The sequence below is a fragment of the Urtica dioica genome, chromosome 6 (assembly GCF_054948205.1).
Source record: "Urtica dioica subsp. dioica isolate 48M chromosome 6, U.dioica_male_clone48M_v1_H2, whole genome shotgun sequence".
NCBI lineage: Eukaryota > Viridiplantae > Streptophyta > Magnoliopsida > Rosales > Urticaceae > Urtica > Urtica dioica.
In genome coordinates, this window is record NC_142761.1 from 42,895,414 (window position 1) to 42,920,407 (window position 24,994).

At 38.9% G+C, this 24,994-nt stretch overlaps 1 protein-coding gene across 1 annotated transcript; it reads right to left on the reverse strand.

The window, feature by feature from the left end:
• Nucleotides 1-13,587: 13,587 nt before the first annotated feature.
• Nucleotides 13,588-23,581, reverse strand: LOC149394378 (putative disease resistance protein At4g11170). The gene is made up of 5 exons (XM_089616716.1): nt 23,006-23,581; nt 21,464-22,559; nt 21,028-21,333; nt 14,921-15,832; nt 13,588-14,286 (listed from the first exon to the last, which is right to left on the reverse strand). Exons 1-5 carry the CDS (start codon nt 23,482-23,484, stop codon nt 13,789-13,791), a joined length of 3,291 nt encoding a protein of 1,096 aa, XP_089472842.1. The 5' UTR covers nt 23,485-23,581; the 3' UTR covers nt 13,588-13,788.
• Nucleotides 23,582-24,994: the final 1,413 nt, after the last annotated feature.

Here is a 24,994-nt window from a genome sequence, read left to right on the forward strand (position 1 = left end):
AGTCTATATTGTTGTCAATGGTGCCCACAAGAAGAGTTGTAGTCTTTATTTTGTACATTTGATGTAATAAAGTCTCATGAAGACTCTTGCTTGTAATTGGTTATTCATTAATAAAAAGTTGAAACGTTCATTCATTCCTCCTTGTCTGAAGCTTTATGATAAAACATTTGTCTTTAGTCCATAAACAAACTAAACAACTTACGAAGACACAAATGTAGATTTGCATGAACAAACTCTTCGTAGTTTGCTTAAAACGATATATTCGCAATCTAAGGGTCAAAGGACTATTGACCTGAGTACGATTGTTAGGAGAATCTATGATGTCTGGTTATGGGGCATTGAGAGTTGGAGACTCTATAGTTCTTCTAGGTATCTTCCGAAGGTACTGAATTGACCAGTGAACTTCTAGAGACAAAATAAGAACAAACCATTTAACCTCTTATGTCTCGAAGTCACTACGTATGAATTGCATCGTGCTTACCTTAATCCTGAAATGAGACATGCCATTTCAGAGCTTATGTATTCTCATTTGAGAAAGTCATAGTTCGGACTCACTATGTGATTCTGAACAGGGCCTATTGGTGACGTACTAAGTTGTGAGAATGTCATGAGTAACTTTGTGAAGTTCTCATAGATATGGAATTCATGTACAAGATTGCTGAAATGCAATGTATATCACCTCATGCTTTGTTCCTTGGAGTGTGAATAAATGAACTGGCCAATGTCCAAATTGAGCCCTGACTCTTTTTGGATGAAACAATGTGACTTGTTAGCTCCTCGTCAATACATTATTTCTAACTTATTCACAAGCGACAAAGGAGTTGAAGAAATAACAGCTAGAAGGGTAAAATGGTAATTTTGTAAATCCCGACTAGCTGATGATATTCATGAAGGGTAAACACTGATAATATTCTGCGGATCCGCTCATCATAATTAGGTTGAATTCTTGAGTAGAAAATAAATTCATTTGAACCGAGAGATTTTCAGTGTCAACTCTTTAGTGGAGTCAGTTGACATTAAGCTAAACTTGGAAAAGGTTTGTGAACTTTTGAGTACAAGTATTTAGCTCAAGCTTTGTTCATTTGGATCCATGAGGTCACTATCACGAATCACATCGAGTAGGAATAATTAAACTGGAAGCTAAGTCAAAACAAGAACGAAAATTGTCAAAAGGGTATTTTTGTCTTTTGAGACATAGGATGAAATGAATGTCAATAAATTTTTTGACATGGTCATTTGATGACATGCATCACTCGGCCAAAATTAGATTTATTGGGCCTTGTGAACTAATTTCATTTCATTAGAATTTTATTGAAAATTCTTACTGGCCTTTTTCATGTTGTCATGAATAAATGGAAAAGCTTCTAGAAGCCTTTTTTTTTATACAATATGGGCGCCTACTACCCAAGGGAAAGAGAGAATATTTTGTCATAAATGTATCAAGATACTTGCCAAAAGAAAATTAGGAAACAAATTTGCATATGGATGCACTAAGGGAATCGGCCAAGAGAGTCAAAGGCAAAGAAATGAACAAAATAGGAAACAAATCAAGGCTTCTAGAAGACCTTGTTGGCCGCCCAAATGAAAGAGGTAATAAGGCTATATTGCTCATGAATATGTGATATTCTATAGAAGAGGAAATTACCTTATTGAAGGCAAAACCTCTCCTATAAATAGGAGCCTCATTCTTCTCATTTGATTCATTCCACATAAGTTAGAGATTGAGAGCTTCTCTCTCTAGACCTTGTGGCCGATCCTCTCTCTCTCTCTCTAAATATTTTCGGTTTTTGTTTTGGCACCTAGGTCCTCATTTGACCTAGTATTTTAGCTCTTCGACTTCAAGACTCGTTCTTAAGTCTTAGTGTTTAAAAGTGCCCACTCACTAATTCCTTTTCTCTCGAGTGATTCTTGTGATAGAAACTATCGTGGTTGCTCGTGTTGCTGAGGGAAAGGAAGAGAGACGTGCTGCGAGGGAGATGAACGTTGCAACTTTCCAAAAGCTTCTCAACGTTCAAGCTTCAAGAAAGGTTAGTAATCTTCAATGCTCATATTAGTTTTTATTTACATGTGCTTTCTCTTTGTCTAGGTTAGTAAAAACTGTTTTACTTGAAAAATAAATTTTTTAAAATTCCGCCGCTTACCGAAGCGTTAAACTTTTTCTTAAACCCTAGATCAATTCCAAAAAATGGTATCAGAGCTATGGTCAAAGATATGCATGTACATGTATTTAAAAATATGAGCTTGAAAATCGTTTTCAAAAGTTTACTAATAATTTTGTGACAAGTTAGAATTGTTATCTTAGTTTTTTTTAATTTATTGCTCTTGCCTTTAAATTAAAAATCATGTTGATTTTCTATGAGTTTGGGATGTTATTAAAACACATTAGAATCAGTTCTAAAAGTTTTTAATTTTTTATATTTAAAAACGTGTTTTTAAGATTGAGAAAATTTAGAGTAATTTTTGTGACTAGTTATATTGTCTTGCTAGTTTCTTTTATTTACTTGAATCGTTTTATGCTTGTTGTTATTTCTTTTATACCATGTTATTACCTTGCTAATAAAACACAAATAAAAGCTTTAACAACTTCCTAAAATGTTCTGTTACACTCGATTCTTTTTCGCACCTAAAAAGACCGAACTTTAATTATTTCTTTTTCTTCGAGCTGGAGTAAAACCCGCAGTAAAAGTGGCATAACTCTCTGCTCAGAAATTGAAATTTAATGATTCTTAAATCAAATTAAAGCTCTGTCTGTCCTCTTTCCATTTCCACCGGTGTTACGTCAAAAGGGCATCGGACCCGCCAGTTATGGCGATTTTACTCCGAGGTGCACGGCTGTTCCGATAGACAGTTTTCTAGAAATCCGGATTTTCAGCCCCACTACCATGAGTTATGGAACTCTAATGAGAAAATTTTCTTGAGCAAAATTTTTTTTCATAAGATTATAAACATGATGTGAAAGATTAAAATGTTTTGATTTTTGAAATTTTAATTGAAATTGAATTTTTACAAAACTAGTTTGAATTTTGAAAAACCGTTTTCGTTTTTTGAAACTTGAAAATATTTTGTCATCCAAATCAAATAAGTTTTAAAATGTTTTCAAAACTATATCTATATCACATATGTTCAAAATCTATATGCTCTTGAAAATTTGAGTGGGAGGTCTCTTCATAGACAAGTCGAAAATAAAAAGATGTGTAATCTCAAACTTTCAAGTGTTCGAGTGAGTTGAAGTTCACACTTCCCTCATGCACTTTCCCGAAATAGAAAATAGGAAAAGATCCGAGTATGTCCCTTGTGCCTTTATGCACTAACACTACTTTGAACATGAAGATCTAGGATTCTTTTCTAGTTGTCCGCTCTGTCGCTCTATAACTAGGAAAACCGTTTCCGAACTTATAAGAGTCGATGTACCAACTCCAAAAACTAAGTGGGAGGGTTATATTTGTTGTTTGTAACCCACGATCCGCAACACTAATGAAAAGTGCAATTGTCGCCAGACTAAGAGTCACCCTCGTGGCCCTCTCTTAAATGAGAGTACTCAAGGGCGCTTTGCACTGATCATTGCTCAATGAGCTAAGTCCGAAAGTGAGACAATGAGACAAGACCTCCCCTCGGGGTATTGTTTTTCAAAATCAATCTTTTGGACTAAGTGGTTGGTTACACACTTAGACTCAATCCCTAGTAATCCTCCCTCGAGGCCCTGCGAAAGGATGTGAGTGATCAAACCATTTTAAAAGGTGGCTGGTCAAAATTGGTGTATTGACATCTAGGCTAAGCATTAATGATGTGTCATTTACTTATAAATTGAGATTTTTTGCGGCCTTCTCTTGAGGGAGTAAATTATCGTTTGGTTTATAACACCTTTGGATTTTATCAAGTCTTAAATAAAACTTAAATCCTAAACCAAAGACTAATCATAAACTTGTTTCAACTTTTATAAGCTACATGTCTCTCAACCATCTCTCAATCATCCTTTCCTCTAACAAACTCGAAAACAAAAACTACGTAGATTGGAAACGTAACCTCGACATAATACATACCGTTAACAAGCACAAATGGGTACTCACCACCCCGTTTCCTCCTCTGACGAATGATGATTCGACTCAAGAGGACAAAGACGCCTTAGCGGCCTGGCTTCGATCCGATGAGATTGTGAGGTGCTATATCTTAGCATCTATGAACAATATGCTGAAACTGCAACATCGTGACATCAAGACTGCCGCTAACATGCTCTACAATCTCATTGAGATGTTTGGAGGACAAAGGCGTCAAACAAGGCAACAAGCAGTCCGACAGTTTATGAACTGTCGCATGAAGGCTGGGACTCCTGTTGGAAACTTTATGATACTGATCATTAGTTATCTGAATAAAATGGAAATCCTAAGATCTGAGATTGATGGGAAGAATGTCATAGATATGATCTTAGAAACTTTTCCCGCATCTCTTGATACCTCCAAGATGAACTACTCCATAAACAAGCTAGAGTACACTGTTACCAAGCTTATGAAGGAACTTCACACTGTTGTAGGTCTCACTAAGAGAAAGAGGAATCAAGGAGAGGCGCATGCTACTGAGCAAAAAGCCTCCTCTGGAACTGAGAAGATACCTCACAAGGCCGAAAAGAAGAACTGTCCTGTCTATCTCAAAGCAAAGGAACATAGTATTGTACTAATTACCGAAGCATGCTTAGTAGCTGATAATGTATCAACGTGGATTCTTGACTCCGCTGCTACTAACCATATTTGTTGTTCCTTGAATGGTTTCAAGAAAACCAAAAGCTTAGATGAAGGCGACTTCTGTTTCAAATGGGGTGATGGGAGCCTGGTGTCTGCGAAGGCTGTGGGATCCGTGACGCTGTCTTTTGAAGATCGCACTTTAAACTTGAATAATGTTTATTTTGTTCCTACCTTTGGGAAGAACTTAATATCCGTTGCTCATCTTCTTGAGCAAGATTATTGTTTAAAGTTCATTAAGAATGGAATTCGTATTTCGTTTCCTGATAATTCTTTTGTCACTGATGCATGTATGAAGAATGCTGTTTTCTACATCTGTCCCACTCAACCTTCTCTTTTAGACACCGAAATAGATAATGATCTAGTTAGGGAGCCAAAGAGGATCAAACTATCTGAATCCTCCGATCTAATAAAATCAACATACCTATGGCACTTAAGACTTGGTCATATCAGTCTAGATAGGATTAAGAGACTTGTGAGGGACGGTCCACTCCAAGCCTCTGCAATAGGTTCACTACCTACTTGTGAATCCTGCATAGAAGGAAAAAATGACTAAGCGACCTTTCTCCGATAAGGGTCGAAGAGCCACTGAGTTGCTGGAACTAGTACATTCTGATGTATGTGGTCCGCTCAGCCAACATGCACGTGGAGGATACGAATACTTCGTTACCTTCACTGATGATTACTCGCGATATGGTTTTGTCTATTTGCTCAAACACAAATCCGAGACCTTTAACGTATTTAAGGTCTTTAGGGCTTTAGTGGAAAAGCAAACTGGCAAAGTGATCAAAACCCTTCGATCTGATTGAGGTGGTGAGTATATGTCTGGAGAGTTCGAAGACTTTCTTAAAGAAGAAGGTATCGCTTCTCAGCTTACCGCACCTGGCATACCTCAACAAAAACGGAGTGTCAGAGAGAAGAAACCGAACTCTTATGGAGATGGTTAGATCAATGATGAGTTACTCATCACTCCCTCTTTCCTTTTGGGGATATGCCCTCGAAACAGCCACTTACATTCTGAACCGAATTCCGTCCAAAATGGTTCCTGGTACTCCTTGTGAACGATGGAGTGGCCGTAAAGTAAATCTGGGTCACATCCGAATTTGGGGTTGCCCTGCACACGTGCTAAGGTAAAAGACTAGCAAGTTGGCTAGTAGGTCAGAAGTGTGTCTGTTCGTTGGATATCCGAAGGAAACCAAGGGTTTTACTTTCTATAGTCCTGAGGACGATAAGACTTTCGTTAGCACGAATGCTCGTTTCTTTGAGGAGGACTTTATGAAGGATGCAAAACCTAGAAGCAAAATTGTGCTTGAAGAAAAGTTGGGTGAGGAGGCTTCTACCTCATCTGTAAGAACTATTCTTACCCCAACTGAAACACAACCTAACTCTTCAGAATCTTGTCAAGTAGTACTTCGACGTAGTGGGAGGGCTACTCAAAAGCCTGACAGGAACATATCATATGGAGACTCTCTCGTAGCCGTCTCTGACATGGATGATCCTGTTTCCTATAGTCAAGCGATGGCTTGTTCTGAATCAAACCTTTGGCTTGACGCCATGAAAGTTGAGATGCACTCGATGTATGTCAACAAAGTCTGGAAACTTGAAGACCTTCCTAAAGGGATTAAACCCGTAGGGTGTAAGTGGATATACAAGAAGAAAAGGGGTCCTGATGAGAACGTCGAGACGTTCAAAGCACGACTTATGGCGAAGGGTTATACCCAACAAGAAGGGATCGACTATGAAGAAACCTTCTCGCCAGTCACGATGCTTAAATCCATCCGCATACTCATATCCATAGCTGCAGCTCTCGACTATGAGATCTGGCAAATGGATGTCAAGACAGCCTTCCTGAATGGCAATCTTGACGAGCGCATTTACATGGCTCAACCAGACGGTTTCGTGGAAAAAGGTCAAGAGACCAAGGTTTGTGAGTTACTTAAGTCCATTTATGGACACAAGCAAGCATCTAGGTCATGGAATATTAGATTCGATGAAACTGTGAAAAGCTTCGGCTTTGAGCAGTCAATAGATGAGCCTTGTGTTTACAAGTTAATACACGAAGGTAAAGTAGTGTTTCCGGTACTATATATCGATGATATACTACTCATAGGTAACAATGTGGATAAATTATCTGAGGTTAAGGTCTGGTTAGCAAAGCAATTCGATATGAAGGATCTAGGAGAAGCCGCGTATATTCTGGGGATCCAAATCTTTCGAGATCGGAAAAACCGGACCTTGTCGCTCTCTCAAGCTTCTTATATTGATAAGGTGATGGATCGCTTCTCGATGCAAGACTCCAAGAAGGGCCAAACACCCTTTAGGCATGGAGTTTCACTCTCTAAGGACCAGTCTCCCAAGACTGCACAAGAGATTGAAGATATGAGGAAAATTCCTTACGCCTCTGCCGTAGGAAGCCTCATGTATGCTATGCTTTGCACTAAACCTAACATCTGTTTCGCCGTTGGCGTAGTTAGCCGTTTCCAATCCAACCTTGGACCCGAGCACTGGATTGCTGTTAAGCATGTCCTTAAGTATCTTCGAAGAACTAGGAACTTGATGCTTACATACTCAGGTACTGACCTGACTATGACGGGATATACTGACTCCGATTTTCAAGCGGATAAGGATTCCAGGAAATTCACTTCGGGATCTGTGTTCATCCTTAATGGTGGAGCTGTTGTGTGGAGGAGTATTAAGCAATCTTGCATTGCTGACTCCACAATGGAAGCAGAATATGTGGCTGCTTGTGAAGCATCCAAAGAGGCTATATGTCTTAGAAAATTCCTTAAGTATTTGGAAGTCGTTCCAAACGTCGACGAGCCCATGACCCTTTATTGTGATAATAGTGGGGCTGTCGCTAACTCAAAAGAACCTCGAAGCCATAAGTGCTCTAAACATATTGAGAGGAAATACCATTTGATTCGAGAGATCGTGCAGCGCGGAGACGTGGAGGTGATTAGATCTCTGGCAGATCCATTCACCAAGTCCCTAGCGAGCATGGTCTTCAACCAACATCGAGAGGGATTAGGCATGAAGGACTACACACATCTTCTTTGAGTCAAGTGGGAGTTTGTTGTCAATGGTGCCCACAAGAAGAGTTGTAGTCTTTATTTTGTACATTTGATGTAATAAAGTCTCATGAAGACTCTTGCTTGTAATTGCTTATTCATTAATAAAAAGTTGAAACGTTCATTCATTCCTCCTTGTCTGAAGCTTTATGATAAAAATTAGTCTTTAGTCCATAAACAAACTAAACAACTTACGAAGACACAAATGTAGATTTGCATGAACAAACTCTTCGTAGTTTGCTTAAAACGATATATTCGCAATCTAAGGGTCAAAAGACTATTGACCTGAGTACGATTGTTAGGAGAATCTATGATGTCTGGTTATGGGGCATTGAGAGTTGGAGACTCTATAGTTCTTCTAGGTATCTTCCGAAGGTACTGAATTGACCAGTGCACTTCTAGAGACAAAATAAGAACAAACCATTTAACCTCTTATGTCTCGAAGTCACTACGTATGAATTACATCGTGCTTACCTTAATCCTGAAATGAGACATGCCATTTCACAGCTTACGTATTCTCATTTGAGAAAGTCAGAGTTCGGACTCACTATGTGATTCTGAACAGGGCCTATTGGTGACGTACTAAGTTGTGAGAATGTCATGAGTAACTTTGTGAAGTTCTCATAGATATGAAATTCATGTACAAGATTGCTGAAATGCAATGTATATCACCTCATGCTTTGTTCCTTGGAGTGTGAATAAATGAACTGGCTAGTGTCCAAATTGAGTCCTGACTCTTTTTGGATGAAACAATGTGACTTGTTAGCTCCTCGTCAATACATTGTTTCTAACTTATTCACAAGCGACAAATGAGTTGAGGAAATAACAGCTAGAATGGTAAAATGGTAATTTTGTAAATCCCGACTAGCTGATGATATTCATGAAGGGTAAACACTGATAATATTCTGTGGATCCGCTCATCATAATTAGGTTGAATTCTTGAGTAGAAAATAAATTCATTTGAACCGAGAGATTTTCAGGGTCAACTCTTTAGTGGAGTCAGTTGACATTAAGCTAAACTTGGAAAAGGTTTGTGAACTTTTGAGTCCAAGTATTTAGCTCAAGCTTTGTTCATTTGGATCCATGAGGTCACTATCACGAATCACATCAAGTAGGAATAGTTAAACTGGAAGCTAAGTCAAAACAAGAACGAAAATTGTCAAAAGGGTATTTTTGTCTTTTGAGACATAGGATGAAATGAATGTCAATAAATTTTTTGACATGGTCATTTGATGACATGCATCACTCGGCCAAAATTAGATTTATTGGGCCTTGTGAACTAATTTCATTTCATTAGAATTTTATTGAAAATTCTTACTGGCCTTTTTCATGTTGTCATGAATAAATGGACAAGCTTCTAGAAGCCTTTTTTTTTATACAATATGGGCGCCTACTACCCAAGGGAAAGAGAGAATATTTTGTGCATAAATGTATCAAGATACTTGCCAAAAGAAAAATAGGAAACAAATTTGCATATGGATGCACTAAGGGAATCGGCCAAGAGAGTCAAAGGCAAAGAAAGGAACAAAATAGGAAACAAATCAAGGCTTCTAGAAGACCTTGTTGGCCGCCCAAATGAAAGAGGTAATAAGGCTATATTGCTCATGAATATGTGATATTCTATAGAAGAGGAAATTACCTTATTGAAGGCAAAGCCTCTCCTATAAATAGGAGCCTCATTCTTTTCATTTGATTCATTCCACATAAGTTAGAGATTGAGAGCTTCTCTCTCTAGACCTTGTGGCCGATCCTCCCTCTCTCTCTCTAATTATTTTCAGTTTTTGTTTTCGCACCTAGGTCCTCATTTGACCTAGTGTTTTAGCTCTTCGACTTCAAGACTCGTTCTTAAGTCGTAGTGTTTAAAAGTGCTCACTCACTAATTCCTTTTCTCTCGAGTGATTCTTGTGATAGAAACTATCGTGGTTGCTCGTGTTGCCGAGGAAAGGAAGAGAGACGTGCTGCGAGAGAGACGAACGTTGCAACTTTCCAAAAGCTTCTCAACGTTCAAGCTTCAAGAAAGGTTAGTAATCTACAATGCTCATATAAGTTTTTATTTACATGTGCTTGCTCTTTGTCTAGGTTAGTAAAAACTATTTTACTTGAAAAAGAAAATTTTCAAAATTCTGCCGCTTACTGAAGCGTTAAACTTTTTCTTAAACCCTAGATCAATTCCAACATATATCCCTTAGTACCTTGAGGATAACCCAGAAAAACACATTTGATAGACCTAGGTTCTAGTTTACCCTGATTTTGGTGAGCAAAGGCAGTGCAGCCAAAAACTCTGAGATGCTTGAGGTCAGGAGGTTTGTTTGACCATTTTTCTTTAGGTGTTTTGAACTCTATGGCACTGGAGGGACATCTGTTGATCAGATAGGCAGCTGTGACTATAGCCTCTCCCCAAAAAGCCTTGGAAAGATCTGCATTAAAGAGCATACTTCTTGCCTTGTTAAGCAAGGTTCTATTCATTCTCTCAGCAACACCATTTTGCTGAGGGGTTAGTCTAACAGTTTTATGCCGCTGAATCCCTTCATGGGAGCAAAACATGTCAAACTCAGAGTTACAAAACTCCAGGCCATTATCAGTTCTCAAGGTCTTTACTCTTTTATCAGTCAGATTTTCTAACAGCAATTTCCATTCTTTGAATTTCTGAAAAGCTTGATTTTTATTTTTCAAAAGGTAAACCCAAACTTTTCTAGAGAAATCATCAATGATAGAAAGAAAGTAAAGATTACCACCATGTGTTGCTGTCCTTGATGGTCCCCATAGGTCAGAGTGGATGTATTCCAAGACTTGTGTTGACTGATGTTTTCCCACTTGAAACTTGAGTCAGTGTTGCTTGGCCAGCACGCAATGCTCACAGATTCAACCTTGTTGACCTTGTCTTTGCCAAGGAGCTTTTGATTGCTCATGATCTGTAGACCCTTCTCACTGATATGGCCCAAGCGTCTGTGCCATAGGGTAGCTTTCTTGTCTTCAGGTGCCATAGCCATTGCAGAGTGGCCTATGATGGTTTCACCCACCAGGTAGTATAGACCAGCTTGCTTGATTCCCTTGATGACTATCATAGCACCTTTGCTAATTCTCATTGAGCCTCCTTCTATTTTGTTTGAGTATCCCAAGTCATCCAAGACTCCCAGGGAGATTAGGTTTCTTGACAGATCATGCACATATCTGACCTCCCTCAGAGTTCTTATGACTCCATCAAACATCTTCACACTTATAGAACCAACCCCAAGGACTTGGCAGGTGTGATCATTGCCCATGACCACCTTGCCTCCTTCACTTTCTTGGAAATCTGAAAGCCACTCCTTGTTGTGAGTCATGTGATATGTACAGCCAGAGTCCAAGATCCACTCAGAGGCATTAGGGTCATGAGAGACCATGAGAACTTCTCCACTGTCATAACCATCACCAAGATTAGCTGAGTCTTGAGGTGATTGACTTGAAGTGCCTGCCTTTGAGTCCTTGTTCTTCTTGAGCCATGAGTAACATTCTTTCTTGATGTGACCCAATTTTTTGCAGTGATAACACTTCTTCTCTGTGTTTGGATTGGACTCTTGAGAGGAGGCTTTTGACTTGTCTTTGCTAGAGCTTCTACATCTCTGAGAGCTTGGTTCAGATGACCTTGATTAAGTCCTACGAGCCATGTGATTTTCTCCATCACTTGAGTTCAGCTTATCCAATCTAATCTCAAGATCCCTGGACTTCAAAGCTGATATCACTTCTTCTAGAGTGATGGATGTTCTGCCATACTTGATGGCCGATTTGACTTCACGATAAGCTTCAGGTAAGGAATTCAGGATGATGATCGCCTGGTTCTCATCACTTAGGGCTTCCTTCTCACCGGAATCGGCCAATTCAATGGTCATCTTCAGGAATTCATCAAGATTCTGTTCTAGGGATTTAGACCGCATCATCTTAAAACCAAATAATCTATCTTTCAAGTAGATTTTGTTAGATAAAGACTTAGATTGGAATAACTCGTCGAGTTTCTTCCAAATCTTGGCAGGGGTATCTTCCTTATCAATTAAGCGAATAATTGAGTCAGAGAGATGGAAGATGATCGTACCTATGGCTGTCTCAGTCTGATCCTCGGAGATGTCACTAGGCCACACGGTTGGATCGGAGATCAACCTCAGCAAGCGCTGCTGAGCCAGAAGAGCAGTGATTTTCCTTCGCCAGATTCTGAAATCACCTGTACCGTCAAATTTCTCGATGTCGATCTTCATGTTTAGATTTGGATTCCACTGGAGATCGCTCGAGGATTGAATCTGAGATGATTCAATTGTTGAGTTCCTGGACTGGTTTGAATCGCGTCTGGTATCTTCGTCTCCCTCAAGAACTGGTAACCGACTTGAGTCTTGTTCTTCCTCCAGGGTTGCGACGATCTGAAACTTGGCGCAGAGGCAATCTGAGGAATTGAGGAGCGCTTTCGAACCCTAAGGCTCTGATACCACTTGTTAAGAATCTTTCTCGCTCAAAACTCCTATCGCGATAACTTCCTGCTCAAGCAATCACACACGATAGCAATAAACCAGATAAACATCAATGTGCAAGGAATTGAAATGAGAAAGACACACAGGATTTGTTAACGAGGTTCAGCACGAATGCCTAATCCCCGAAACTCCTCTGAATAAGGTAGTTCGAGTCACTCTATTAACATCTCCGGTGAAAACCTTTACAATCCCTTCGTCCCCAACAACTTGATCGTATCTTCTTCAAGACCTAATGTACAACCTACCCTGTCAAGAACACCCCTGAGAAATTGCCTCTCAGTTCTTGACTAAGCCTCACAACAAAAGATCACTCAGAAGAAACTCAATACAATACAACAGTAATTGGTACCGACTAAACTAACTAGTGAGACTTTATATACAAGTCATATTCCTATTAGTACAAGAGATGAAACTCCACCGTAGATCTAAGCTCATTGTGATGAGATGAAGCCACATCACCAGCCTTCTAACTGATTTGTACCGGCTTGAAGCTGACTATCAACAACTTCAAATGGTTAAGTCAACATTAAAACGGGTAAATTTAACCTGCTCAAAATTTTGCATAGTTTATGAGCAATTTTTCCCGGGGAACTATATTTGAAGCGACAAATTCCTTTACAATTTAAAAGAAAAAAAATTCCAAAAAATAAAATCAACTTTTAAACTACCTTTTTACTGAATCTTAGTGATGTTTGTCGCTTTTAAAAGCTATCCGCTTTTAAAGGTACATTTGTAGTAGTAATCGAAGTTGGTGAATGATAGGCCTACTTCGCCTTCTTCCCCTTGAGCATTAACGGGAATTTGCATGATATGACTGCTAGCCGAAGAAAGGTGTTCTTGTTGCCTCTGACCTAAGTGTGAAGTATCTCATTCTACACAAGATTGCCTTGGCTAACTAGACACTCTAAAACAAAAAACTAGACACTCTTGTTTCATGTTTCCGGTATCACTCGCAACCTAGCATGCATGATCTGTCAAGTTGGTACTTTTGTACCTTTTGACTTTGGTGAGTTCATTTGGACCATGTTGAGATCTATGTTGTGAAATTACCCATAGACATTTCTTCGTTGAAATGTGGAATCCTTTCTCTCTTAGAAGGATGCTGTGATAGTAGATGCTTATGTTCCTGGCGTGGATGCTGATACGGACGCTTCTGGTAAGATGTTGAATGCAGCTCCTATTATGTTCAACTTGTTGACGAAGTAATTTCACTTTTAAAGGAAGCTATTTAATATAAATATTGTTTTGCGAGCGTCTGGGTCATACAAGATAAAAAGATACAGCAACCGCTTAAAGAATATACCTTCGTCCTTCTTCTTTTTCTTCCCTTTTATTATTATTTTTTTATATGTATGTATCTTCATGTTTGTAGTACATGAATTGTGGTTGACGAAATATATTGAACTTAGTTTATGAAACCAACTTGTAAAAGTCCCGACACTTGAAATCGCTCACCTGCTCCAGAACGATCTCCTCAGCTCCGACCTGCCTTCATCTTCCTCCGAAACCGTAGTTTTCCTTCCTCCTGGCCAGCCAACGGGAAAACTCCTCCTTTTGACATTCTCTTTGAAATTCCACCACGTCTTGGCGGTAAAGCAAGCGGACCCCACATTTTCTGACTTGCGTTTGGGCTCCTTTCCTGACAATGAACGACACCTCCGTTGCACCAGAAATATCGCTGCAGTCCACGTGAAAGGATTGCATCAAAATATGATCATCTTTGCCCTTCAACTTGTCAAAAGGCCGGTGTGACTTTGTGATGATTTCTCCCCGTTCGGTTGAGAAACGCGATTCCCACACGAGGCTGACTTGGTCCTCAATAGAATCTGTGTGGCATATAATGAGACACGATGCAAAGCCAATAAAATTGGAACTATCCCACCCTGGATTGATCACGGTCACCGAAGATCCATCACTTTGATAGCAAAACCACTTCGACATTTCGTCCCCCGGAAACCAAATGTCAACTTCCCGAACATGGGGGGGCAACTGAGATAAATCAATGTTAGAGCATCTAACGGAGTTAAAAAAAAGGTTGTTTAGATCAACATTGTTAAAAACCACATTCCAATAGTATCATCTCCTATGCATAAAATCCAGATATACTATTTACACTAAATTTAGCATGGACTATATTATCAGCAATCATAAAAATGTCAAAATCGTAAAATTAGGGATATCAAAAAACTTTCTAAATAAATAAGATCTGGAATATTTAGTATATTATTATAGTTCTTGTGCTACAATGGTGTATTCTAATTTTTATTCTAAATTTACTTCTAGAAGTGCGACTTGTCTCCAATCAAGTAATTAATAGAATAACGTCTCTTGTGTTAGATTTAGCATATTATGATATATTGTTTTAAATTTTAAATTAAACAGGTGATTTGAAACTTTTTAAAAACAATATTTTGACACCCGATTGATATGTGTTGTGTAAGAATGTAATAAATCATACTTTAGCAAAACTTTTGGCACTCTATTAGAGATGCTCGTAGTACAAAAATGATTATGTCAAAACTTCAATTTATGTTCTAGTATAAAAATAGCATTTCTTCTTCCTTGGATATTCGCTTTGTTTAAAAGTTATTTATCATGTATAGAAACAAAAAGGAGTAAGTACCTTTGGTTCGGATGATACCAGTATACCGTTCCCAGCCAAAACACTGCTCTGAAATTCAGCCAAAACTACATTGGTGTGACCGAAGTGAAGCTGTTCTGCAAATGTAATCCATGGCTTCCAATCCCTCTCCACTGAATTGCAACCTTTTGCATCGAGATGCCTTGGTAAATGTTGTTCGACACACGTGATTTTAAGTTCTTTGCACAAAAACACTGGATTCAAAAATCTGTCCAGTGACTTACAACCTCTTGCATCAAGACACTTTATCGAGAACGGAAGCTTCGGAAGGAATTTGAGGTTTGGACAACCATTTATGTTCACTGATATGAGAGACCGCATATTGAAGATTGTGTCTGGAAGTTTCTCGAGATTTTGACAGTTCTGTAGGCTAAGAGTATGAAGCCGAATCAGATTCTTAATAGATGGGTATAATTCTCTTATCCCAGTCCCATCCAGAAAGAGTTCTTCTAAACACTCCATAGGCTCCAAAATTTCAGGGAATTCTACCAACTCTAAGCTCTCTTTAATAGAAAGAATTTTAAGAGACTTGAGCTTGCATATAATTTTTATGAGATCCGGGAGTTGATCCAAGCTCTGTAAACCAGTGAGATTCAAATGTAAGAGTTTTGAGTTGCGAGAAAGATCTGGGAGTTCGTTCAGGTCGCAGCAACCACTGAGCTTTAAGGACTTGAGATTTAAGTTGCGAGAGAGATCCGGGAGTTGGTTCAGGTTGCAACAACCAGTGAGATCTAAGTCCTCGAGATTTAGGTTGCTAGAGAGATCTGGGAGTTGATTCAGGCTTGAACAACCACTGAGATTCAAGCTCATGAGATTTGAGGCCTGCGAGAGATCTGGGAGTTGTTTCAGGCTCTGACAACGATTAAGATTCAAGACTTTCAACTTTTGCAGATCCTATATGAAAAGTAAAATGCTTACGTGATTAGTCAGGCGCAATGAGAGAGCTTTACTAGTTTTAAGGGTAATTTGTAAAAATGCACATAATTTTGAAATAAAAACTTAATTTGATGTAGGTTTAGAAGGAATGAGAATTCTATTTTATTTCATACGGCTAACAGCCTATATATACACAAAGAATAAAATAAAATCCCTCAATACTAGGAACTACTTCCTATTTTAATTCTAACCTAATTAAAACAGATACCTATAAACAAGGTAATTAACGAGTTTTCTACACTTCCCCTCAAGTTGGTGCATACATATCATACATGCCCAACTTGGTTACAAAAAATTCAAAAACTGGCCGAAATAACCCCTTAGTCAGAATATCCGCTGTCTGCTCTTTGGTAGTTATGTACGGCGTACAAATAATCCCTGCCTCCATCTTCTCTTTTATAAAATGACGATCGATCTCTATATGCTTGGTTCGATCATGCTGCACCGGGTTTTGAGCAATGCTGATGGCAGCTTTGTTGTCGCAAAACAGCTTTAGAGGAAGCTCAGCCTCTTTCTTCAAATCTTCAAGTACTCTTCGTATCCATAACAATTCACATATCCCGTTAGCCATGGATCTGAACTCTGCTTCAGCACTGCTTCTTGACACGACGCTTTGCTTTTTACTTCTCCACGTGACTAGGTTCCCCCATACAAATGTACAGTAACCCGATGTAGACTTCCGATCACCTGGACCTGCCCAATCTGCGTCAGTAAATGCTTTCACAGCTCTGTTTTCTCCTTTCTTGAATAACAGTCCCTTTCCTGGACAGCTCTTCAGATATCGTAGGATCCTGTGTGTAGCATCCAAGTGCTCCTCACATGGACTATGCATAAATTGACTTACTAGGCTCACAGCGAAGGCAATATCGGGCCTCGTGTGTGCTAAGTAAATCAGTCTTCCTACCAACCTTTGATACTGCTGAACATTAACTGGAACGCCGTCAACAATATTCCCGAGCTTTTGGTTTGGATCTATTGGAGTCTCGGCAGGTCTACATCCACTCATCCCGGTGTCCTTTAAGAGATCTAGAATGTATTTTCGTTGAGAAACAACAATTCCCTTTCTTGATCTAGCAACTTCCATGCCGAGAAAGTATCTCATTTCACCTAGATCTTTTATTTCAAACTCCTTAGCCAGCTTCACTTTTAGTTGTTCTAGTCCTCCATAGTCGTCTCCTGTAAGAATGATGTTATCGACATAAACGATTAACACCGAGATCTTCATATCACTTGAGAACTTTGTGAACATAGTATGATCCGATTGAGCTTGAATGTAACCCTGCCCTTTCACAAACTGAGTGAAGCGATCAAACCAGGCGCGAGGTGATTGTTTCAGTCCATATAATGCCTTCTCTAGCTTGCAAACCTTGGACTCAAACTCATTCTCAAATCCTGGCGGTGGACTCATGTAGACTTCTTCCTCAAGCTTTCCATTAAGGAATGCATTCTTCACGTCAAATTGTCTCAGAGGCCAGTCTAGATTAGCTGCAATAGACAACAAAATTCTCACAGTGTTTAGCTTAGCGACCGGAGAAAAAGTTTCTGTATAGTCTATCCCATAGGTTTGAGTGAACCCCTTAGCTACTAGTCGCGCTTTTAGTCGTTCAAGGGTTCCATCGGCTTTCATCTTCAGTGTGAATACCCATTTACAACCAACTATGGGTTTTCCCTTTGGAAGCTCTTGCACCGACCACGTCTGATTCTTCTCCAAAGCACTTATCTCCTCAAAAACAGCCTTTTTCCACTCGGGTCGAGTTAATGCCTCCTGAATACTACTAGGGATATGAATCTCAGATATATTTGTGGTAAATGTGGAAAAAGCAGAAGAGAGTTTTGAGTATGACACATATGACGAGGTAGGATATAAAGGATAGTTGGTACATGTGCGTTTTTCTTTTATAAGAGCAATAGGAAGATCAGAGTCTGAAATATACTTACTGGTTTCAGGTTCTGGTCCCGGTTCAGATTGTTGACTTGCTGGAGAAGTAACGGCTTCTATGTCTTGAGTTGGGACCGATCTCACATACACCTTTTCAAAGAGATTACTTGCCCGATTATTGTATATGTCCTTAGTATTGTTTCCTGATTTACTTCCAGATTCGGTGATACTTGGTTGATTTTCTTTCCTTAAAATCGTGGACTCAATATCACTTTCAATTTGAACATCAGTTATTTCCTCATTTATATTTCCGATCCCATTTTCAACAATTATTTCCTCATTTTCTAAGTCATGACCTTGTACTCTATCAAGGGAAGAATCTGTAAATATCGAATCTGTAAATATCGAATCTTCAAACTTATTCTCCCCCTGAAGATGAGTTGTAAAAAAAGGTTTATGCTCAAAAAAGGTGGTATCCATTGTAATTGTTGTTTTTTGTGTGACCGAATCAAAACATTTGTAACCTCTTTGAGTCGGAGCTATTCCAACAAAACACATTTTCTTTCCTTTAGGATCAAGTTTACTCGCATTCCTATTAGGATTTCGAATAAACACAGTACACCCAAAAAATTTTAACGGCATAGAATGAAACACCCTTGATTTTGGAAATTCATTTTGGAGAATGCTAATGGGTGTTTTAAAGGATAATATCTTTGAGGGCATGCGATTAATTAAATAAGTTGCATGTAAAACACTGTCCCCCCATAGATAATGCGGAATTTTGGTTGAAAACATTAGAGCCCGAGTGACTTCAAGGATGTGTCTATTTTTCCTTTCTGCTATGCCATTTTGTGGTGGTGTGTCAACACATGAACTTTGATGAATGATCCCTTTTTCTTCAAAAAATTTATGTAATGTGTGTGTGAAATATTCACGCCCATTATCACTCCTAAGCATTTGTATTTGAGTATTAAATTGTGTTTGAATCATATTATAAAAATTTTTAAACACAGTTTTTACCTCAGATTTTTCTTTTAGCAAAAATACCCATGTAACCCGTGTGTGATCATCAATAAGAGTCAAAAACCATCTTTTTCCTGAACAAGTCGGGACTCTAGACGCACCCCATATATCACTATGGATAAGAGAGAAAGGTTTAGTTGGTTTATAAGCTCTAGGTGGGTAGGAGTTTTTATGATGTTTTGCTAAAGCACAAATGTCACAGTGAAAAGAAGAAATATCTTTATTCATGAATAAATCAGGAAATAACATTTTCAAATAGTAAAAGCTAGGATGTCCTAGACGAAAATGCATCAAATAAATTTCTTTATTACTTGGACATGAGACAATTTGTAGGCAAGTCTTCTCTTGATCGTTATGTGAGTCCGTTCCCTTATCTAGGATATAGAGTCCATCACTTTCTCTTGCACTGCCAATCATCCTCCCCGATTCCAGATCCTGAAATATACAGTGAGAAGATTCAAAAATAGCACGACAATTTAGATCTTTGGTTATTTTGCTAATAGAGAAGAGGTTGCATGAAAGGTTAGGGACATGTAGCACTTTATTCAATGGTAGAGAAGGTGAGGGAATTATGTTTCCATTCCCTGCAATTGCCGAGAATGAACCATTGGCAATTTTTACTTTTTTATTTCCGGCAGAAGGTTTATAGGTAGAGAATAGGGTGGAATTTCCTGTCATGTGATCACTTGCTCCTGAGTCAATGATCCAGGTATTTTTGTCTTTTGAACATAGATAAGAGAAGGGTATGGATACTATGCTACCACTTTGGACGAAGGAACATGAAGGGTTATCAGGGCTGGAAGAATTTTGTAAGGACTGCAGTAGTTTCAGGAGTTGTTCAATCTGATCCCTTGTGAAATTTGGCTGTCCCGAGTCGACTTGTTCCTTTTGTGAAGAGTCAGTCGTGGTGTGGAAAGCCTTCTCGTTCTTCTTCTTTGCTCCTGGTGGTTTTCCGTGTATCTTCCAGCAGGTTTCCCTTGTGTGCCATAGCTTCTTGCAATGATCGCACCACGGCTTCTTCCTCTCTTCTTGTCCACTGCCCCGTGTGAAGAGTGCAGAGGGTTCAGCCGAGGAAGGCTCCTCAGAGTTTATCATGATCTTCCTCCGGTTTTCTTCCTGTCTGATTTCGGAGAAGACTTCTCTCATTGAAGGCAGTGGGCGCCTTCCTAGGATCCTCCCCTTTGCTTCGTCGAGATTCCTGTTAACACCATTAAGAAACATGTAAACACGATCGTTTTCTTCGCGTTTTTGTTGCCGCGCATAGTCAGCGGTACTCTCCCATGTGTCTTCGTAGCACTGGTCCAGTTCTTGCCATAAGGACACCATCTCGTTATAGTAGACCGTCACATCCCTGCTCCCTTGCTTGGCCTGCCATAGCTTCGTCTTCAATTCGAAAATCTGCGAGGAGTTTCCCAGATCAGAGTAGGTTTCCCTCACTGATTCCCAGATTTCTTTAGCCGTCTTCATAAACATGTGAGGTTTTGCAATTGATGCTTCCATGGAGTTGAGTAGCCACGCCATCACCAGTGAATTCTCCGATCTCCAAATCTGGTAGCCTTCATCGCTTTCCTTCAGGTTCTTGATTTTGCCGGTTAGGTAGCCCAGTCTTCCTCTTCCATCAATACCAAGCTTTACTGATTGAGACCATTCCAGAAAATTCCTTCCATTCAGCCTATGCCCGGTGATGAGCATAGATGAATGGATGGATGACTGAGATGTCTCCATATTGGTTGCTTGAGTTATTTCGGATGAGGAATTTTTGGGGGCTGGTGTGTTTTCCATCTAATTAGGTTAAGAGAGCCTGCAGCTCTGATACCATGTAGGTTTAGAAGGAATGAGAATTCTATTTTATTTCATACGGCTAACAGCCTATATATACACAAAGAATAAAATAAAATCCCTCAATACTAGGAACTACTTCCTATTTTAATTCTAACCTAATTAAAACAGATCCCTATAAACAAGGTAATTAACGAGTTTTCTACATTTGACATATTGAATAACTAGCATAATTTCTAGCACACAATCGAACACTTTAAAGCACACAATCGAACACTTTAAAGCATAAGTGTTCGGAATGTATTTTCTAATTGAATAACTAGCAATAATTTCTACACTTTGGTTGAAGATATGATCGGAAGTTTTATGCATAAAATTAAGAGTTCAGTGAGCTGAAATAATTTAAGAGTGAAAGTGCAATTACTTGAAAAGCTCAGGGCCACTGGTGGTGATAAAAGACCTAGAAATATACCTTGTATTTGTTGCTCCAAATTTGTTCAAGATTTTTACCATGGATGGCCACCTCGCGAAGATTCCTCGGATTAAAACTCTGTGGCACGGATTTCAACGGGCAGTCATTCCACCGGAAGTATCTCAGAGTAGCCGGAAGATAATCAAGATCTTTACGGAACACAAGTTTCTCTTCACCCAAAGGATCAATATAGAGAAACCATAGATTACACATTTTTTCAAAGACCTGAGAGCGTATGGTCAATGAGTCTCTTATTTCAGATGTTGACATACACTTCAAGAGAACTCCTTGAATTTCTTCTGTTCCCTGACATAGTCCATACCCAAAAAAAAAAAAAAAAATTTGACCAATTACTATTTCCTGACACTAAAATTTATGGTGCACGAAGAAAAAAAACAAAATTAAAAGGATCTTGATACTCATAAGCATGACTTACCAGATCCTCTTCCATGACATGACAAATATCCATAGTAGACCACAATCTGCTGCGCTTTCCTGGATCATTTGATTGTTGAAAAACAATTCCTTTGCCCATTTTTTGGATCAAATCATGCATCCAGATCTCACTGCGATCATTTATAGTTAGGAGAGCCTTATCAATCAGAACACTGATTCCAATAACCACTCCGTTATATTTATACCCAAGTATAGTCTGCGCATATTTTTTGTCTCCGCCTTTGAAAAAACACGCGATATCGAGAAATATGCCCATCTCCTCCGTACTTAATCCGTCGTAGCTTACTCTAAATACATCTAGGACTTCTTTGGGCAGTGCTGAACCAAGCAACTCCATTTGACTTTTCCACTCTTCGATGCTCCTTTCAAACAAGCATCGGCCCACAACCGTGAGAGCCAACGGATTGCATTTGGCATATTTCTCGACAATTGTCTTCGCCAACTCCGTGTATCCCTCAGCTGGAGATTCTTCTTTGCGAAACGCTTGCGAGAGAAAGAGCCGATGAGCCTTGTCGAAACTCAGTTCCTCGATTTCATATATTTTTTTGGCTCCAATATTCTTGAGCACCTGCAAATCTCTGCTTGTCACAACAATTCTACCACGCGGACTTAACAAGTCACGATCTATGGCAAGTTTTTTCAGTTGATCCGCATCATCAACATTATCAAGGACTAAGAGCACGTTTGCGTCACTGAGTCTTTTCTTTTCAAAAGCGGTGACACAGCGTAAGTCCTTTTGATCCAAAAGTTCAGAGAAAACTCTCTTTTGTAAATCCGAGGGTTGGTGCTTCTTCACTTCTTCCCTGACGTTTTCAAGGAAAAAGTAACGAGAAAATTGAGAAGAGAGTTTGTCACACAAGACACGGGCGACTCTCGTCTTTCCTATGCCTGCCATTCCCCAAATGCCGATGACTCGATTGTCCGCTTTTTCCGAGCCGATGCATAACAAAGACTCAATCTTTTGCATATTTTTTTCAGTTCCAAATAGATCTTTTGTGTAATCAACAGAAGGTATGAGCTCTTTTAGTTTGTCTGTGACGGTTTTAACAATAATTTTAACCAAGTTGGATGCGGACCTGACATATGCGTAAATAACCCATAACGACAATTGGTTAAATTACCCAATTAAAAAGAAGCAACTACTAGTTTGAAGGAACTGGCTCCATATAGTTTTTTTATTTTTGGTCTATTAGGTATCTAGCTATATTTATACTTTAACAAATAGTCAACATTTCGTAAATCTCACGTAAATAACCACATTCATATATTTACACGTGTATATTGACATAAATATATTCCACCATTTTATTTACTTAGGATTTATGAAATGTTAGCTATATAACAATTTCAAATGTTTTAATTGGTTAATTACCTTATTTTTGTTGTTTTTTTTTACTTTAATAATCACATATTATAGCGAAAAAATAATCATTTAAAAACTCGACTTCAAGATTATTTTAAGTACTTTTCAACAAAAAAAAAGTATAGGTCGTCCAGGTAAAAACAATTACTAACAATTTACCTCGCCGCTGTATCCCAGCCGGATATATTTGCAGTGGTTGACAGAGATTCTCTCCACTGGCTCAACCTTGCCGGGTCATTTCTGAAGCGCCAAAGCTTCCCTGTTGGTGAAAATGCATCTCCAAAGCTTCCCTTTTGGTGCCGTACGTTTGTGGGGTCCACTTTGTAGAACACCGGCAAAACAAGCAGCTTATCTTCTTTCCTGCAACGGACGATATGGTTGAGCTCATCCAGACACCACGAAGACTGGGCATAGTTCTCTGAGAACACGATCACGGCGATCGCCGATGCCTCGATCGCTCCCAAAAGCACAGGCGAGATTTGGTCTCCTTTCTCGAGGTCATCCTCGTCTATGAAGGTCTTTATTCCTTTATCGCGCAAAGCGTCGCAAAGAAAGCTGGTAAAGCCCCATCGTGTGTCCTCCCCACGAAAACTGATGAAGACGTCGTACTTTTTTACAGAGCTACTCGAAGAAGCCATACGGGAACGACGAATAATATCTACCGTTTTTTTTTTTTTTTTATCTGAAATGGCTAAACGATCATCAAAAGTAGAGAGGGGAAAAAGAAAAGATAAAACCGTGACTTTGTGGCTAGTTTTCTTGCTAGCCCCAAACCGTACCAATATCGACTGATGAAAAAGAGAGGAATAATTTAACAAGTAGAGAGGGGAATACTTTTGATGACTAAACGATCATCAAAAGTAGAGAGGGGAAAAAGAAAAGATAAAGGAGAGGAATAATTTTTAACAAGTTGGGATACTTTTTTTAATCCAGCTGTTAGTTCATTTTAAAAAATTATTCTAGAGAAATTGCTCAAAGTACCACCTTCTCACTTATGTTTTCCAATAATCCACCAAAACATAATTTTGGCCAAAAATACAAGTTGATCCCTTGTAAAAAATCAATTTTACCCTCCACTTAAAATTATCTTTCAATCTCACACATACCCTCTCCAAACTAATTAATAACCTCATTTAATACTATTTTATTATATATATAATTAATAACCTCATTTAATATCACTTGTTCATCTATCATCTCTCTCTCTCTCTCTCTCTCTCGTCATTCTCTCTTTCTACCTCAAAACCAAAAGAGAATCAAAACCCTAGATTTGAGCTCACTTAATCCTTGCCAAAGTTGAGCTGACCCAAACCCTTGGATTTGAGCTCCGACACGCTCAAGGAAGCACGACCAAAGCTCATAGATCCGGTCACGACGAAGAACGTAGCTCCGACCAAGCACGTAGCTTCGATCCTCGCCCAAGGTTAGTTTTTTTTTTTTTTTTTCAAATTTTCCTTGGTTTTTGGGTATGTTTATTCTGGGTATGATAGAGATTGGTAAAAAAACGAGACTCTTTTTTCTGGGCAATTTTTATTGTTTTTAGGCGAAGTTCATCAGTTGTTGACATCAGATGTCAACAGTTGACGCAACTGTTGACATCTGATGCCAACTGTTGACATTGGAAGGCAACTATTGACATTAGCGTTAACAATTAACATCTACTATGGACATCAACTGTTGACATATGAAGTCAACAATTACTAACTTTACCTTTGTTTATTTGTACGCAGTGATGGCGGAAATTTATTTATTATTCAAGCACAGTGGTACTTGGGTTGAACCTGGTCGGTATTATGAGAAAGGATCTTTCGAAATTATGGTGTCGTATGAAGTGAACTTCGCTAGTTTGATGCAAATAATTTACGCGTATTTGCGCAAATCACTTTTGACATTAATGATCTTTTGACATTAATGATCTCCGCAAAGGATCTTCGAAGTTCATCAGTTGTTGACATCGATGTCAACAGTTGACGTCAGTTGTTGACATCGATGTCAACAGTTGACGTCAACTGTTGACATCAATGTCAACAAACAGAGAGCTCATAAATCACAGATGTCAACAATTGACGTCAACTGTTGACATCAATATCAACAATTGACGTCAACTGTTGACATCAATGTCAACAATGTTAGATTTTTCATGATTTT

Excerpts from the sequence above, each read along its gene's own strand:
- LOC149394378 (XM_089616716.1), bottom strand. The coding sequence starts at position 23,484 with ATGGCTTCTTCGAGTAGCTCTGTAAAAAAGTACGACGTCTTCATCAGT. Across the intron at positions 21,334-21,463 it reads ATGTCATGGAAGAGGATCTG|GGAACAGAAGAAATTCAAGG; the intron begins GTAAGTCATGCT and ends GGACTATGTCAG. Across the intron at positions 14,287-14,920 it reads TGGTATCATCCGAACCAAAG|TTGCCCCCCCATGTTCGGGA; the intron begins GTACTTACTCCT and ends GATTTATCTCAG.